Consider the following 15774-nt stretch of genomic DNA (forward strand, 5'->3'; position numbering starts at 1 on the left):
CTTCCATATGAACGGAAAAGCGTCAAATAGACCTTTTACACAATGAACATTTAAAGGTATAAATTCAGACTTACTCCAGTTAATTTTATATCCTGAAAATTTACCAAACATATCAATTAATTCCAATAGACAAGATAAGGTAGACTCTGGATTTCTCAAATAAAGTAAAATATCATCCGCATATGCCGAAATTTTATATTCCATATCAGAATATGGAATACCCTGTATCCTCCTTGCTTGCTGTATTGCTAACAATAAGGGTTCTAATAAAACATCAAATAACAAAGGAGATAAAGGACAACCTTGTCTAACTCCCCTCTGTAATTTAAAACCTTCAGATAACATATTGTTAATATTTAATCTTGCAATCGGGAAGCTATACAATGTTTTTACCATTTGTATAAATCCAGAACCTATACCAAACCATTCTAAAGCCTGATACATAAAATTCCATTCTACCCTATCAAACGCTTTTTCTGCATCCAATGAAACTGTAAAAGCCGGTTCATCCATTTTTTTTGATAAATTTAACATATGAAACAATAATCTAGAGTTATTAGAAGAATGCCTTTTAGCAACAAAACCAGTCTGATGCTTGTCTATAATATGTGGGAGAGCTTTGGCTAATCTCAAAGCCAAAATTTTCGCCAAAAGTTTATTATCCACATTTATTAAAGATATAGGCCTGTAGTTCGAAACCAAAGTAGGATCTTTATTTGGCTTAGGCAAAACAATTACTACTGATTCAGCCATAGTACCTTTAATATCACCTTTTATAAGTTGTGTCTGATATAAATTTAATAAATATGGGGAAAGGACATTTTGAAATGTTTTATAAAATTCTACTGTATAACCATCACCACCTGGAGCGGATCCAACTCTAAGAGATCTCAATGCTGTTTCTAATTCTTTTAATGATATAGGTTCATCTAAACTCAGTTTTATATGATCAGGAACCTTAGGTCCATTAATTAAATCTACAAAATTTTTACCATCTTTTTGCCTCTCCAAATAAGGCTCAGAAGAATACAGGTCCTTATAAAATTTTAGAAATTGTTTTAAAATTATATCCGTTTGATTGGTTATTATACCATTATCATCTTTTATCCCATTAATGTTAGTTCTTCTTTTTTTTGCTTTAAGATAATTTGCCAATAATCTTCCCGCCTTATTAGAATTTCCATAATACATTGTCTGTTTGGAAAACAAATCTCTTATCATTTTTGAAGCTAATTCATTATATTTACCTTTTGCTTTCAAAAGAGCTTGCAATACCTCATGTTCCCATTTACTTACCAATTTAGTTTCTAGTACTTTAATTTCTTTTTCTAACTCTATATACTGTATTTTAATCTGTTTCCTAACAAAAGCCGAATAAGATATATGACCTCTCAGCCGCTTTAAATGCGTCCCATACATTTTCAATAGATGTATCCTCCACTAAATTAATTTGAAAGAAATCACTAATTTGTGTTTTAAAATCTTCCAAAAATTTGTCATCCACAAGCAATGCATTATCAAATCTCCAAAGAGGTCTTCTATTCTCTAATTGATCTAATTGTAATTCTATCCATACTCCCGCATGATCCAAAATAATAATGGAATCAATGGAAGCCTTAATCACTTGTTGCACCTTATGTGATGAAATAAAAATATAATCTATTCTTGAAAATGATTTATGAACCTGTGAACAAAATGAAAATTCCTGATCATTAAAATGAAGAATACGCCATATATCCTTCAAATCACATGATTGAACCAAATTATCTAAGCCTAAAGATTTTATACTTTTACCTGGTTTTTTATCCATTAATGGATCCATTACAGCATTAAAATCTCCAGCCACCACTAAATTAGAAGCAGCCAGTGGTAACAACATACTCTGCAACTTTTTAAAAAATTCTGATTGATTCGAATTAGGGGCATATATATTGAACAACGTCAGGGTATTATTTCCCATTCTCATATCGACATGTAACCATCTTCCATGTGGATCCGAATTTATTACCTTAAAATTGGCCATACATTTTTTATTTATAAGAACTGCTACCCCTGCTTTTTTACCTGCTGCTGGAGCAAAAAAACATTCCTTCACCCACCCACCCACCCACTAGTTTCTGTGATTCCTTTATATTCAGATGAGTCTCTTGCAAACAATAAACATCCACATTTTGCTTTTTTAAAAATGATAATACCTTTTTCCTTTTGATTACATGATTCAGGCCATTGACATTAATAGAAAATATCTTAAGACATAATATATTTTAAACTCCTCATCATAATCCTCTTCTTCCCTTCTTTCATATTTAAGATTTAAAGAACTTCTCCCTATGGCACACATTATTACCCCTAAATTACCCAATCCCTTATTAGTCATTTCCTTAATCATTCTAGTAATACCTTTAATGCCCATCTCCTTCCCCCCCCTCCCCCCCCAATATAATGACTGCTTAAGGACACACATTGGACCAGTATTCCCAACTTTCCCCCTCCGCCCAGGCAACCAATATTTATTAATATCCCCTTTATCATTTATTAAGACAATCTCACTAACCCTCTTCAATGTAACTACTTATCACTCTCTTCTGATCATAAACCCTTTTTTTTTACCATTTTAAAGTATTTAATTTCTCTGTTATTTAACCTTTGGTCACATAATTAAATCCTAACATTCCTTTAATGCATCTTTATCTTCTCACCAATCTCTAATTCATTCCCCCAGTATTTATTTCATTCAACAAAATTTTATCATAAACATATATTTAATAAATGAGTATCATTTTCCCTATATCACATACTATCCAATCCATCAACCCCTATCATCCTTTTAATACCCAACAACCAATATCCATATCTTCATATATTTCTTTAAAAATTGTTTTCAATTTTATAAGTTTTTATCTTCTATTTATATATAAACATTTTTATTTCATTTTCAAAAATAAAATTTTCCCTTTTTTTTTTTTAAAGCTAAAATATCACAAAATCAATCTTTACATTTGATCCTTTATTCATCCCCTACAGCTACCAATAAATTCTTATTTTGTATCTTTCTTTATATATTATTCAATTTCCTTTCCTTTCATCAAAATGTCATATAACTTGTCCTGTCTATAATTAGTCCTTTCTGCATTCTTCTTCTTGTTGTCCTTTCATTCTGTACTTTCTCCTTTACTGACTTATTACATTAATTGAACTTTTATATTTATTTCTTAGCTACATCCATCCTCTCTTCACTGCCAGTTGTCTTTTTTTTTAATATCCTTTTAGTCTATCAATCCTGCTTTTTCTTCTTAACATCTATTTATTTTCTTGTCCATTCTTCACTTTTCCCCTTTTGTTAATTTGTCAAATCCATTCTTCCTTCCTGTTCATTCTTTACTCCAGCCATCCATCCTTCATTCTCCTAAAGTTCAGTCAAATAACTTCACTTAATAAACTTTCCAGTCCATTCTTCTTGCTTCTTTACATTCTTTTTTTGTCTTTTTCACTTGTCCATTTTTATTTCCTGTTCTTTATTGTATATTTCTCTTTCTCCAACAAACAAAAGTCCCATAGCTCCTTATATTAAATTTTTTGTTCAATATCCATCAATCCAGTCCTAATATTTATCCCTTCATTTCAACCACCATTGTGCTAAAATGACATAGGTTCTGACTTTGAAAGAAAGGTCTTTAGCTTTTCTGGGTCAACAAAATACAAGGATTTTTCCCCACTAGATACTCTCATTTTTGCTGGGTAATATAACCCATACTTATATCCTTTTTCCTTTAATTGAGGTCTCAGTTCAAGGAATTTCTTCCTAATATTTGCTGTATTTTTTGCAAAGTCTGGTAAAAACCATATTTTGGACCCTTTATAGTTTAAATTTTTATCTTTTTTGGCAGCATTTAAAATTTCTATTGCTTGCTGGTATCTTAACATCTTGAATATTAATGGTCTTGGTCTCCCTTGATTTTCCATATTTTTTATTGGAATCCTGTGCACCCTTTCTATTTCCAAAGGCTGTTTGAAATCCAACTGCAGTATTTTAGGAATTAGATTTTCTAAAAACTGTATGGCATTTTTCCCTTCCAAATTTTCCTGTATTCCAAAAAGTTTTATATTCTTTCTTCTTCCACGGTTTTCGTAATCTTCCAGCTGATTTTTCAATTGAATAATTTCCAAACTGTCATTTTTACATCTTTTTCCTTCACATTCTAAACCCTCCATTTTAGCTTCTAACTCTGTTGTTCTTTTGTTAGTTACTTCCATTTGTCTGTGGATGTTCAGTATTTCTTCCTTCATTTCTGCCATATTACTCACATTTTCTTTCAGCATTTGTTTAATTTGCCTCAGTTCCTCCATAACTTAGGCTTTGCTTAACTCCTCAGACTCTTCAGCAGGAAGCGGAACCTTACTCGGGGTAATTTGATCTTGCCTTTTCGCCGCCCCACCAGTTTCACTTTTGTTCTGTCGGGTGCTCGCCATGCTCCCGCTCTTCTCTCCGATATTTTTCATCGAAATCGGTTTAAAGGGGAAATCTTTTTTTGTCAACCGTTACCTAGGTAAGAGGAGCGCCGCGATCACACGTCCATTTTGTGTGTGCGCTAAGCCACGCCCCCCTGGTCGCACTCTTCCTTATTTGTTTTGGTACTATAGGGCGGCACAGCTAAGGTTTCTGTTCGACTGGGAGATTGCGGATCATAAATTGGGGGTTAGGATGGAGCAGCATTTTGTGGGGAAGAGGCGGTTGGAGCATACCGCGAGTGATTTCCTTCACTCGCTTGTGTTCCAGCTGCCCCCAGCTTCCCCTTCGCGGTCGGAAAATACCACGAATGACCGGGACCACGGACGACCGGGGAAACACTGTATTTCCAAATCCGGCATTTTCTACAATCCCGTGGGTGGGATATGGGATCCCAGCTGCATAATGAGCACCTGGAATGGCCTTTTGAAACTACAAACAATATGCGCTATGGGGCTCATAATCAAAAGAGAAAAAGGTCCAAAAACCGGCCTAAGTCAGCACTTGGACGAACATTTCTCAAAAACGTCCAAGCGCCGATAATAAAACCAGGATTTGGACGTATTTCTAAATGACCTAGGTCTTCATAGTGCCGCTCAACGTCCAAAGCTAAAAGGGGCATTTCGGGAGGCGTGTTGAGGGCGGGAGTTGGGCGGGACGCGGGCCGGCTTAGACAGAGCCTAGACGGAACTTGGACGTTGTGACTTAGACCATGTAAAACATGGTCTAAGTCACAGTTCTTCAACCGCCGGTCCGCGGACCGGTGCCGGTCCGCAAAGGATTCGGTCCCCGCCGCAACGAAAGGCCGGCGTCAGCTGACTTGCAACTTCTTGTTGCAGTCGCTGTGTTGGGACTCCTGCCTTCCACCGCGTTTGCCTCCTGCCTTGTCTCCGCACCTCCAGACCAGCAGCGGCAGCTCTGTGTACTTTTAACTTTAGCATAGAGCTGCCCCTAAGCAGTAGTTTAGCGCAGTTTCATGAGGCAGCCTCGGGGCCTTTGCTAGGCCGGCCCACATCGCATCATCTAAGCGAGCCGGCCTAGCAAAGGCCCCGAGGCTGCCTCATGAAACCGTGCTAAACTACTGCTTAGGGGCAGCTCTGTGCCGAAGTTAAAAGTACACAGAGCTGCCGCTGATGGTCTGGACTCTTGGGCCGCTGAAGGAGGGCAAAGAGCAGCTGTCCTGGTGGTTTCCCTTCCTCTCGCCTTTGCAGGTCCCTTTTTTTTTTTCCTTCAAGCGGCAACGGGCCTCAGCATCGACATCAATCAAGTAAGTTCCACTGTTCCTTGCAAGCGGTTCTGCTCGGCCAAAGCTTCCCCTCTGACATGAGCCACCCTTAGGGGAAAGAAAGTGACCCACAAAGGTGAGGGGAAGGGGGCAGATGATGGAAGTTGGGGGGGGGGAGAGAGAGAGAGAGAAGGGGCAGATGATGGAATGGAGGAGATGAGAGAGAGAAGGGGACAGATGATGGAAGTGAGAAGAAGGGAGAGAGAGCAGAAGGCAGATGGATGTCAGTTGAGAGGGAAGAGCAGATGCTGAATGGAAGTGGGGAAAGAACACATACTGGATGGAAGGAGGAGATAAATAAAGGGGGAAGAAAATAGTAAGATAATGGAGGGGTGAGGGAAAGGGGTGACAAGCTGTGGGTAGACATGGTGAAAAGAGGGAAACAGGACTAAATAGTAAGAAAGAATTTAATTTAGATGGAGGCAGAAAATAGAGAAGGAAGACCAGAGAAGAAAAGGGAAGAGAGAGCACAGAACGATATCAGATCTGAGTGGAGGAAATGAGAAGAGAGAGATGCTAAAAACCACAGGGGGGAGGGAAGGACAGAGATGCCAGACCATGAGGGGAACAGAAGGAAGATGATGGATGCCAGACCAAATTGGGGGGGGGGGGGGGGGCAGGAGGAAAGATGGCAGGGAAAAACAGACAGTGAATGGAAGGGGCAGATGCTGGACTGAAGAGAAAGAGAAGGTTATCATGCTGCTGTACTGGGCCATGGTATGCCCTCACCTGGAGTACTGCGTCCAGCACTGGTCACCGTACATGAAGAAGGACACGGTACTACTCGAAAGGGTCCAGAGAAGAGCGACTAAAATGGTTAAGGGGCTGGAGGAGTTGCCGTACAGCGAAAGATTAGAGAAACTAGGCCTCTTCTCCCTTGAGCAGAGGAGATTGAGAGGGGACATGATAGAAACATTCAAGGTACTGAAGGGAATAGACTTAGTAGCTAAGGACAGGTTGTTCACCCTCTGCAAGGCAGGGAAAACGAGAGGGCACTCTCTAAAGTTGAAAGGGGATAGATTCCGTACAAACGTAAGGAAGTTCAGTGGTAGAAAGCTGGAACGCTCTTCCAGAGGATGTTATAGGGGAAAACACCCTCCAAGGATTCAAGACAAAGTTAGACAAGTTCCTGCTGAACAAGAACGTGCGCTGATAGGGCTAATCTCAGTTAGGGTGCTGGTCTTAGACCAGAGGGCCGCCGCATGAGCGGACTGCTGGTCATGATGGACCTCTGGTCTGACCCAGCAGTGGCAATTCTTATGTTCTTAGGGCAGACACTGGCTGGAAGAGAGTGAAAAGGCAATGAAAGCAGAAACCAGAGACGACAAAAGGTAGAAAAAAATAATTTTATTTCTATCTTGTGATTCAAATATATCAGATTTGAAATATGTATCTTGCTAGACATAACTGGGGAGTGCAAAGCCCAGGCAGTGCTTCTTTAGCTTCCAGCTGGCTTAGGGCTCTCTCTGACCAGGGGGCAGTTGCCCTAGTTCCACTCCCCTAACACCATTCCTGTCATGTGTGACTGTGGTATTGTTACTTGATATTTGTGTAGCATTCTGTAATAATTTGGCTTATTCAGTTTTCTTGATAGTAGAGGGGATATATGTGAAGGGGAGGGGAGACAGGGGTTTTGTTGATCTTTGCCCTGTATTATTTGTATTTATAAAATGACAATTGTATAGAATATTGTTTCTTTTTATACTTTAATAAAATATGTTCAATATAAAATCATAACTATTTGAGGCTTGTGCGGATGGGATCAGATGGTTTGTGGGACCGACCTCGCGGGGACGGGGCGGCGATGGTTTTTTAAAAAAAATTTCAGTCTTAGTAGTTTGCTGGTCCACGAAATAATTATTTTATTTCCGCCGGTCCATAGGTGTAAAAAGGTTGAAGAACACTGGTCTAAGTCACAAACACCCACCTAAATTCACCAGAAAAGCACTGCAAACACATAAAACAGACCCCCACACACTACCCCTGTGATCACGAACCCCCCCCCATAAAAATGTTATTCACAACTTTAAATTTTAGCCACCAGACCATCATCATCTGGCATTGGAAAGTCTAATCGTCCAGCCCAGAGGCAGCTGAAGTCATCTTGGGGGTGGGTTAGGGACCCATAGAGAGGAGGACCCATGCCCATAAGCCCCTGTAATCATTGCATTGATACTGAAACATGTGCACTCCCCTATTCACCCCCACATTGGCTCCCAGTCACTCATCGAATAACTTATAAACTCTGTCTACTCACCTTCAAGGCTTTACTCAATAAAACTCCAGCTTTTATCTATAAATTATTAATCCCATACAATCCGACTAGAACATTAAGGTCCAATGAGCAAAATTTACTAACCATTCCTTCACTCAAAATCATTAATACAAGACAGCAATTCATTTTTTCAGTAACTGCTCCACAGATTTGGAACTTCCTCCCAATCTATCTACGAAATGAGCATGATCTGGGAAAATTTAAAAGTAATCTAAAAACATTTCTTTTTAAAGATGCATTTGGCATTTGATTTATTAATTTTTAAACTGTTGTTTTAAATCTTAAATTTTACTGTTACATACCTTCCCAATGTTTTTTTCCTTTGTTTGTTCTACTTTTCTATCATGAATTGTATTTCACTTCCCCTTTTTACCTTTTGTTACGAATATGTTGAACTTCTAATATTATGTTATTATTCAAGTTTGATTTGTATTATATGTATAATCTTTTTTAAAGTTTGTATTGTATTGTTTCCCTCTGAATGTATTTTAAATTGTACATTGCTTTGAATTATGATTAAGCGATTAATCAAAAAATCATTAAACTTGAAACTTGAAACTTTTTACTGGCATATAAGTGGCACCTGCTGCCATAAGGGCTATTGGGGTGGTAGATAAGTGGGTCTAGGGAATTCTGGAGGTGGTTTGGAGGTCTCACCATCACCTATAAGGGAGCTGTAGTGAGGAGAAGCCATGGCACCCTTTTTGTGACATTCATAGCAGTGCCCTGTAAGGTACCCCACTATTTAGGTGGCATGTCTGGGTGTGCAGTCCATCACTTTGTAGACCCCTCCCACGTCCAACAGGGCTTGATTTAGGTGTTTTGGACTTGGACGGAAAGTTGGACGGAAATGTGGTATAAAGATGGACGATTTAGCGGCTTGGACGATCAGATCGGCAGGACATATAATTAGACGATTTTCGAAAGTAAAAAAAAAGTTTGACGTATCTTTCGAAAATGTGTCTTAAGATCTTTTTAACTTTGGACGACTTGCAAGATGGATGTAAATGGACTTAGAAGTCCCTTTCAATTATGCCCCTCCATGGAACTTTCAATAGCAAAAAGTCATGGACACTATGATTCTCATGCCCATACTTGGTCCTTGATTATGGCTAAAGTGGAATCGCTAACTTAAGTTTACCAGTAGGGCAGCAGGGGTGGGGGGAGGGCCATGGAGCTGTTTGGGTAGTCCCCTGAAGAAACAACTGGGGGCTATCTGTTGGACATGTTTTGTACTATTTGCGAGTGGATATCTTGGTACAGGGTGGGGTTCTAAGCGCTGTATATTGAGTTTTTCAGATTTGTCGCTTGTTTATTAACATTGTATATTGTATTTACTGGTGTACTGTTATCCCTTTTATGCTGTTTTGTACTTTTCTAAACCTTTAATAAAAAGTTTAAATAAAAATAATAATTAAAAAAAAAAAAAGCTCATATTGCAAATCTTGGAAGTACCTCATGGTACATGTCTGCTGGTAAAGTTGTACCCTCAGCTGACTTACCTACCAGCAGCAGTATGGAGACAAAATTTGCCAAAAATGTTTGTCTTACTCAACCGAAACTCAGACTCATCCACCAATGTCATCTTTGTGGAGAGCAGTGGAATGGAATCCGACCCTAAATCATCCCAATCCCCTTCAGACTGGACCTCCTGGTCCTGCCGTACTACCAGCTGCCCTAGGATCTCTTTGAGAAGCGAAATCCCTCTGAGCACTTACTGGCTGGCACCCCAAGGGTGCAGACCACCGTTTATAATTCAGGTATGCTACATACATCAAGGTCACAAAATCAGGGTCACAGACCTGACCTGGATCTTCCACGGACCTCTGGCGGTCTACCACATACCTCTGTACAAGGTCCGAGGCAACAGAGTCACCCCTACACAGCTCTAGCAGGGCTTTATTGCCCAGCTCTGGAGGCTTCAGCAACTCCAAACTCATGGAGGGGCCAGAGGGAGCTACGCCCACAGTTCCCACCCCCCGTGATATACGGTATATGGATGCTTCTCATGCAACCATCCAGCACATTCTTGGCATGAAATAAGGGTCAAACCACTTTGATGAGTCCATTATAATTCATTTAAACCAAAATCAAGGTATTTTGAAGCAGATATAGGCTTCAATAATAATAAAACGCTAGAGCACGCATGCGCTCTCGAAAATTTGTGAGGTGTGGCGCCGTGAGGTGTGCTTCTGTGGCAACATTCTAACCTCACGGCGCATGCGGGGGCTGAAGGCACGCGACTGTGCTCTCTCCCTGTCCTCGGCGCGTCATCGCCCGCCCTCACTCGCCGCTGCCTCTCACTCGCTGCCTGCCCGCGTCCTCGCCGTGTCACCTCACTCGCCGCCGCCTCTGATCCTCCTCTTCAGAGCAACCTGCGATCGTGGCCGGCTTTAAAGAACCTCGCAGGCCGCTCTTCAACCTCAGTAGCACGCTCCCTCTGACGCACGGGATCGCGTCAGAGGGAACGTGCTACCTAGTTGGAGAGCGGCCTGCTAGGTTCGCTAAAGCCGGCCACCAAGATCGCAGGCTGCTTTGAAGAGGAGCAGGCCAGAAGACGCCGGGATGGAGGGGAGGATAAGAAGGGGATCAATACTGGGAGCCAGAGGGAAAGGGAAAGAGGGCTGCTTTGGGGGGGGGGAGGGTTGTGCTGGGGGGAGACAGAAGGGGCCATGGAGAGGGAAAGGGAAAGGGGGCTGCTTTGGGGGGGAGGTGTGCTGGGGCCAGCTTTGCTCTGGGAGGAGACAGAAGGGGCCATGGAGAGATAGGAAGAGGGAAAGGGGGCTACTTTGGGGGGAGGTGTGCTGGGGACAGCCAGCTTTGCTCTGGGGGAGAAGACAGAAGGGGCCATGGAGAGACAGGGAGAGGGAAAGGGGGCTGCTTTGGGGGGGAGGTGTGTCCTGGGGGCAGACAGCTGTGCTCGGGGGGGGGGGGGGGGGAGAGAGACAGAAGGATACAGACAGCGGCCAAGGAGAGAGAGATAAAGAAACACAGAAAGACAGATCTATTCTAGCACCCATTAATGTAACGGGCTTAAAGACTAATCTTAAAATAAAATAGGAAAATCCAAGATGGCCGCTGCAGGTGCTTTATGGCACTAAAAAAAACAGCCCATGGGAACAAAACTAATTCTGCAAAAACATGAAAATAGGATTTTAGAGACTTTGCTAACGCAACTGCTCTCCTTGAACAAACAATAACAGCAGACACTGATAAAGCAACGCTCTTAGTATCATTTGTATTTGAGCAAGATGTTAACATGATTCTGAAATTGTATTTCAAAAATTCCCAAAAATTATTTGGGGAACAGAAAATATGGATTTATCCGGATGTCGCTAAGACCACTCAAGAATGGAGGAAATAATTTATCTCTAACTAATAAATTAGGAGCCATGTTTCTTTTAGCATATCCCTGCAAATGCTTGGTTAGATATTTAGGAGTCACATACATCTTTTCAAGAATACAAGACCTGGAGTGAAGGAGTAGCTTAATGGAACCTGGGGAACTGGGTTTGATTCTCTCTCTGTGACTAGGCAAGTCATTTAATCCTCCGTTACCCCAGATACAAAAACTTAGGGCCCCTTTTACAAAGCTACAGTAGCGATTCTTCCATGACAAATGCACCGAAGCCCATAGGAACTGAATGGGATTTGGTGCATTTGCCCCGGGGGAATTGCTATCACAGCTTTGTAAAAGGAGTCCTTAGACAGTGAGCCTATTAGGGACAGAAAAAGTACCTGCACATATGACGGGCCACTGTAAAGTTCTCAGCCCAACCAAGAAGAGAGTGATGTGGAGCCATGAAATTTACAAGTTATGCCACACTTTTTTTTTTACACTTTTCGTTTCAATAATATGAAATGAAACGAAAAGTGTTAAGAAAAGTGTGAAATAACTTGTAAGTTTCATGGCTCCACGTCACTCTTCTTGGTTGAACTAAGAACATTTCAGCTTCCCCTCGTATATGTAAACTGCTTTGGAAGTATTACAGAAAAGCAGTATTATCAAATCTATGACCCTTTACTTCAAAAATTCACTACCTCTACGAACCATCTCCAAATCTCTTTTGAAACAGTCTGTGTTCCCCAATACATCTAAAATTAGACTACCGCCTATAAAGGTTAAAGTAAAGATCCTGTGTAGAATATTATGAAGAAAATTGTGAGAAACATATTGGTGGACATTTTGCTTATTTTGTTGAATTGCTGTTACACATACACAGGTGCTCATACATGCAACCAGAGTAGAAATTTTTGAGAAAACTTAAGTTACCACCCAAAACTGCTAAGAGCTGTGGAGGGAGTAGTTTATAGCAGTAGGGGGAGAGATTTTATTTGCCCTTCCACTTTTTCCCTCCTTTCCCTCTTTCTTCAACCTCTGCCCCCCATTCCTTTCTTCTTCTGCAGCCCAGTAGACTCCTCTGACCTAAGCCCAACCAAATTCCAAAAGCAACCCTTGGGCCCAGCATAAAGAACCTAAAATTAATTTTAGGTGCCTGATGTGTTTTCCAGCTCATTATTCAAATACATACGATTGTTTAAAAAAAAAAATCAGACAAGGTGTTACTCACATTACACCAATAAGGATTCAGATTTGGGTGTCTCACATTCGACTCTTCATCCATGCTGATTATATTGAGCAAGTTATATACTCAACCTAGCAATTTCTTATTCTAGGTCAACAATATAAAAAAAATCTTCCAGGATCTGCTGAGAAGAAAAGTTAAAACAACAACAACAAATTATTTGGAAAACAAATAGCTGTTAAATCTAAAAAAATAACATGATCGAATTAAACGTCAAATTAAATGAAAATGTGATTAGTTATCAATAGAGTGTATCTTACTGCTAACAGCAGCTTTGAGGAAGTCAGAATGCTGGCTTTGATCAGTCAATTGCAGTGGCATGTAAAGTTATTTAAATTTTCTTTGCCCAGATACAAAAATTTCTAAAATATTTCCTTAAGATCTCTGGAGAGATTACCTCTCCGCTCTTTTAAGCTTTAGTGGAAGGGGGAGTTTTTAAACGCCGACTGTTTAAAGTCTCCCTTCCACCCACCTTCTAACCCACAGAATTTCAACATTGCCGTTCCGTCCTACTTTGGGGTCTTCCAGTTAAGAACCATCCGCTCACCCAACCTGCAAAGAGCTTTTCACGGCATCAACTCCAGCGTAAACCATCAGCCCAGTGAGGTGAAATAATGGAAAAAGCAGAGCGCCTGAGCCTGCTGCTGGACAGCGCCTCCGATTAAATCCTATACAAAGGAGCGCGAGATACAGTTTGCCTTAATACAGCCGCATTCAGCGCGCCGGCCTGCGCTAAAAAAAAAAGACTATCGCGGTTTTGTAAAAAAAAAAAAAAAGGGGGGGGGGGGGGTAGGCCCAACAACTTTTAGCCTGTGGCTGCGACCTATGAGGAAAGCGCAGGCGATCGCAGCGACTCTACTTAACGCAACGCGCCTAACAACCCCCTCACTACGCACTAACATCTATTCTCAGGGGCGAGCAGTTTTCCTGCCTCCCTGCGACCTCACCTCGAAAACGATGCGCACGAATACCTGTGCGCTGAGCTTGGAAGAGCGAGACTGCTGAACTAACGTGAATAAGGACACAGAGACATTCTCCGGTGAGCCGTTTTCACGCTTTACCCTTTTTCTCTGGCCACAGCCAACGACGGGAAACGTGAGTCGAAAGCTACACGCTTCTGCGCATGCGCCACCAGTGCTCCTTCCGGTTCGGCTGTCGTACTTTTCTAGAAATAGCTCTTGGCGCTTCCGTAGTCAGGTTTTTCCTTGTGGACTTCTTCGGAGGGAGCGAGGTGTAAGACTTATGCTCTTGGAGAGTTTTGTTTATCCGTGGGGTGGGGCCTCACAAACAGACTGGCATGAGGCTCGTTAGTTATTATTTAATTTATTTGAATTTTAAGATAGTAGGACAACAGGTGCGAGTGGTATTCTTCCCTTTGCAGGCTTACTTACACTCTAAAAGTTAGAGTGGGAGCCCGTTATTGGGACAGTGAGGGAAGTTTAATAGTACCTATCTATTTTTATTTTAATATCTATAAATCACGGTGAGCTTCTACGACGTATTGGCGGTATACAAACAAAAAGATTGTGGCATGGAGAATGCTTCTTACAGCCAGCTTTCAGTCCAGAGCCTCTGCTTGTATTTAGCTCCGAACCCATGACTTCTTCTAGAGTTCCATGGGAGGACGGTCCAACTTTCTTAGTTCTGCTATCTCGGAACAGGCTGGCAGAGCTTGAGTGTTTGGTTCCAGCTTTTCGGGAGCAGGGAAATTGAAGCGGACGAGTCACCTTTGTGGTACTGGCCCAGGCCAGCCTGGCTCGATTGGGGACATGGAATTAGAAGCTGAAAATGACTGGGGTTTATTTTTATTCAACTTGTTTAATTTTGCTATTTTTTCCTGCTTTTATTTTTAGGATTTTTCTTTGGGGTTCTTTGATATTGAAGTTTTCCCTTCTGTTGAGTCTTTCGCGCATCTATAGTATTGAATTTATTATATTATCTATTCCTTCTTCCTTCTCTTTATATAGGTAAATGTAAGTAATTATTTATTTCATAGATACTGTAGTTAGATTGTGAGCCTGTTGGGACAGAGAAGGAAATTAAAAGTACCTCCACTCCAAATCCTTTGGAAGATTTAGCAGTGCATTAAGATATGACAGTGCATTAAATTAAATTTAAAGTTCTATTTTGTATCTGAGGCTGTGAAGGGTTAAATGATTAGCCCAAGATCACAAGTACTGTGAGTCAGTGGCATAGTAAGGTGGGGGCGGTCTTCCTAAGGGTGCAGCACCCTTCCTCCTCTCTGCGCGTGCCCCTTGCCTTCTCCTGTACCTTTTTTACTTCCCCGGCACGCGGTTGCTGCCCACTTTGGTATCAGCGCTCTCTCTGATGTCACTTCTGGGACCTGCGCTTAGGAAGTGATGTCAAAGGGTGATTGGACACCGATGTAGGCATGCTCACTCCAGAGAAGTTAAAGGTATGGGGGAATAGGGGGTGTGGTAGGGGGCAGGGAGCCACTCACCCTTACTATGCCTGCCATTGGTGCGAGTTGAACTGTGCTTCTGTTCTGTGCAAGCCTTAATGTTGGAAGCAGACTTGGATATCGTAGCGATCACAGAGACATGGTTCAGTGATGGAATGTAAACGTACCGGGCTATAATTCTTTTTAGGAAGGACATGGGTTCAGTGATTCCCATGGATGGGATGCAAACATACCGGGCTATAATTCTTTTAAGGAAGGACAGAGATGGTCAAAAATGTGGAGGAGTAGCCCTCTATGTGAAGACCGATATCCAAGCAGCTGAAATGCAGGGGGCCTAGGCAAAAGAAGAAGCAATATGGATAGCTTTGAAAAGAGAAGATGTAACTTTTATCTTCATGGATGTTGTCTACAGACCTCCGACTCAAGAGCAGCAAACTGATGAAGATCTTGTTGCAGATATCCAAAAGCTGGGGAAGAAAGGAGAGGTACTGTTGCTGGGTGATTTCAACTTGCTGGATGCTGACTGAAAGATGCTATGAACTGCTATGTGGAGACTCATCAGGAAAAAGCAAATGTGCTAAACAAATACTTCTACTGTTCAAGGAGGAAAATCCTGGAGAAGGACCATGATTGGCAGGCAAAATTACAAGTGAGAATGGAGTGGATACCACGCCATTCACAGATGAAAGTGTTTTTTGA

The 15774-nt window shown here is 41.4% G+C and overlaps 2 protein-coding genes across 11 annotated transcripts in view; one reads left to right on the plus strand and one right to left on the minus strand.

The window, feature by feature from the left end:
• The window catches only part of LOC117353556 (nuclear factor of activated T-cells 5-like), a 281088-nt gene extending 267302 nt beyond the window's left edge, over positions 1-13786 (minus strand). The window contains exons 1-2 of one of the 5 annotated variants that reach the window (XM_033929614.1): positions 13601-13786; positions 12639-12777 (exon numbers count right to left, since the gene is read on the minus strand). In XM_033929614.1, coding sequence (XP_033785505.1) covers positions 12639-12692 — 54 coding nt within the window. In that variant the 5' untranslated portion in view covers positions 12693-12777; positions 13601-13786. The remainder of the gene's footprint in view (positions 1-12638; positions 12778-13600) is intronic. The other 4 variants (XM_033929613.1, XM_033929615.1, XM_033929616.1 and 1 more) reach the window with 4 other exon arrangements.
• Positions 13787-13853: 67 nt separating this feature from the next.
• MSANTD3 (Myb/SANT DNA binding domain containing 3) overlaps positions 13854-15774 on the plus strand; it is a 132237-nt gene continuing 130316 nt past the window's right edge. Inside the window, exon 1 of one of the 6 annotated variants that reach the window (XM_033929624.1) lies at positions 13854-13959. The gene's annotated coding sequence lies outside the window, so the exon portion shown is untranslated. The remainder of the gene's footprint in view (positions 13960-15774) is intronic. The other 5 variants (XM_033929627.1, XM_033929625.1, XM_033929626.1 and 2 more) reach the window with 5 other exon arrangements.

Source organism: Geotrypetes seraphini, chromosome 2 (genome assembly GCF_902459505.1).
Source record: "Geotrypetes seraphini chromosome 2, aGeoSer1.1, whole genome shotgun sequence".
In the NCBI taxonomy this organism is placed as follows: Eukaryota; Metazoa; Chordata; class Amphibia; order Gymnophiona; family Dermophiidae; genus Geotrypetes; species Geotrypetes seraphini.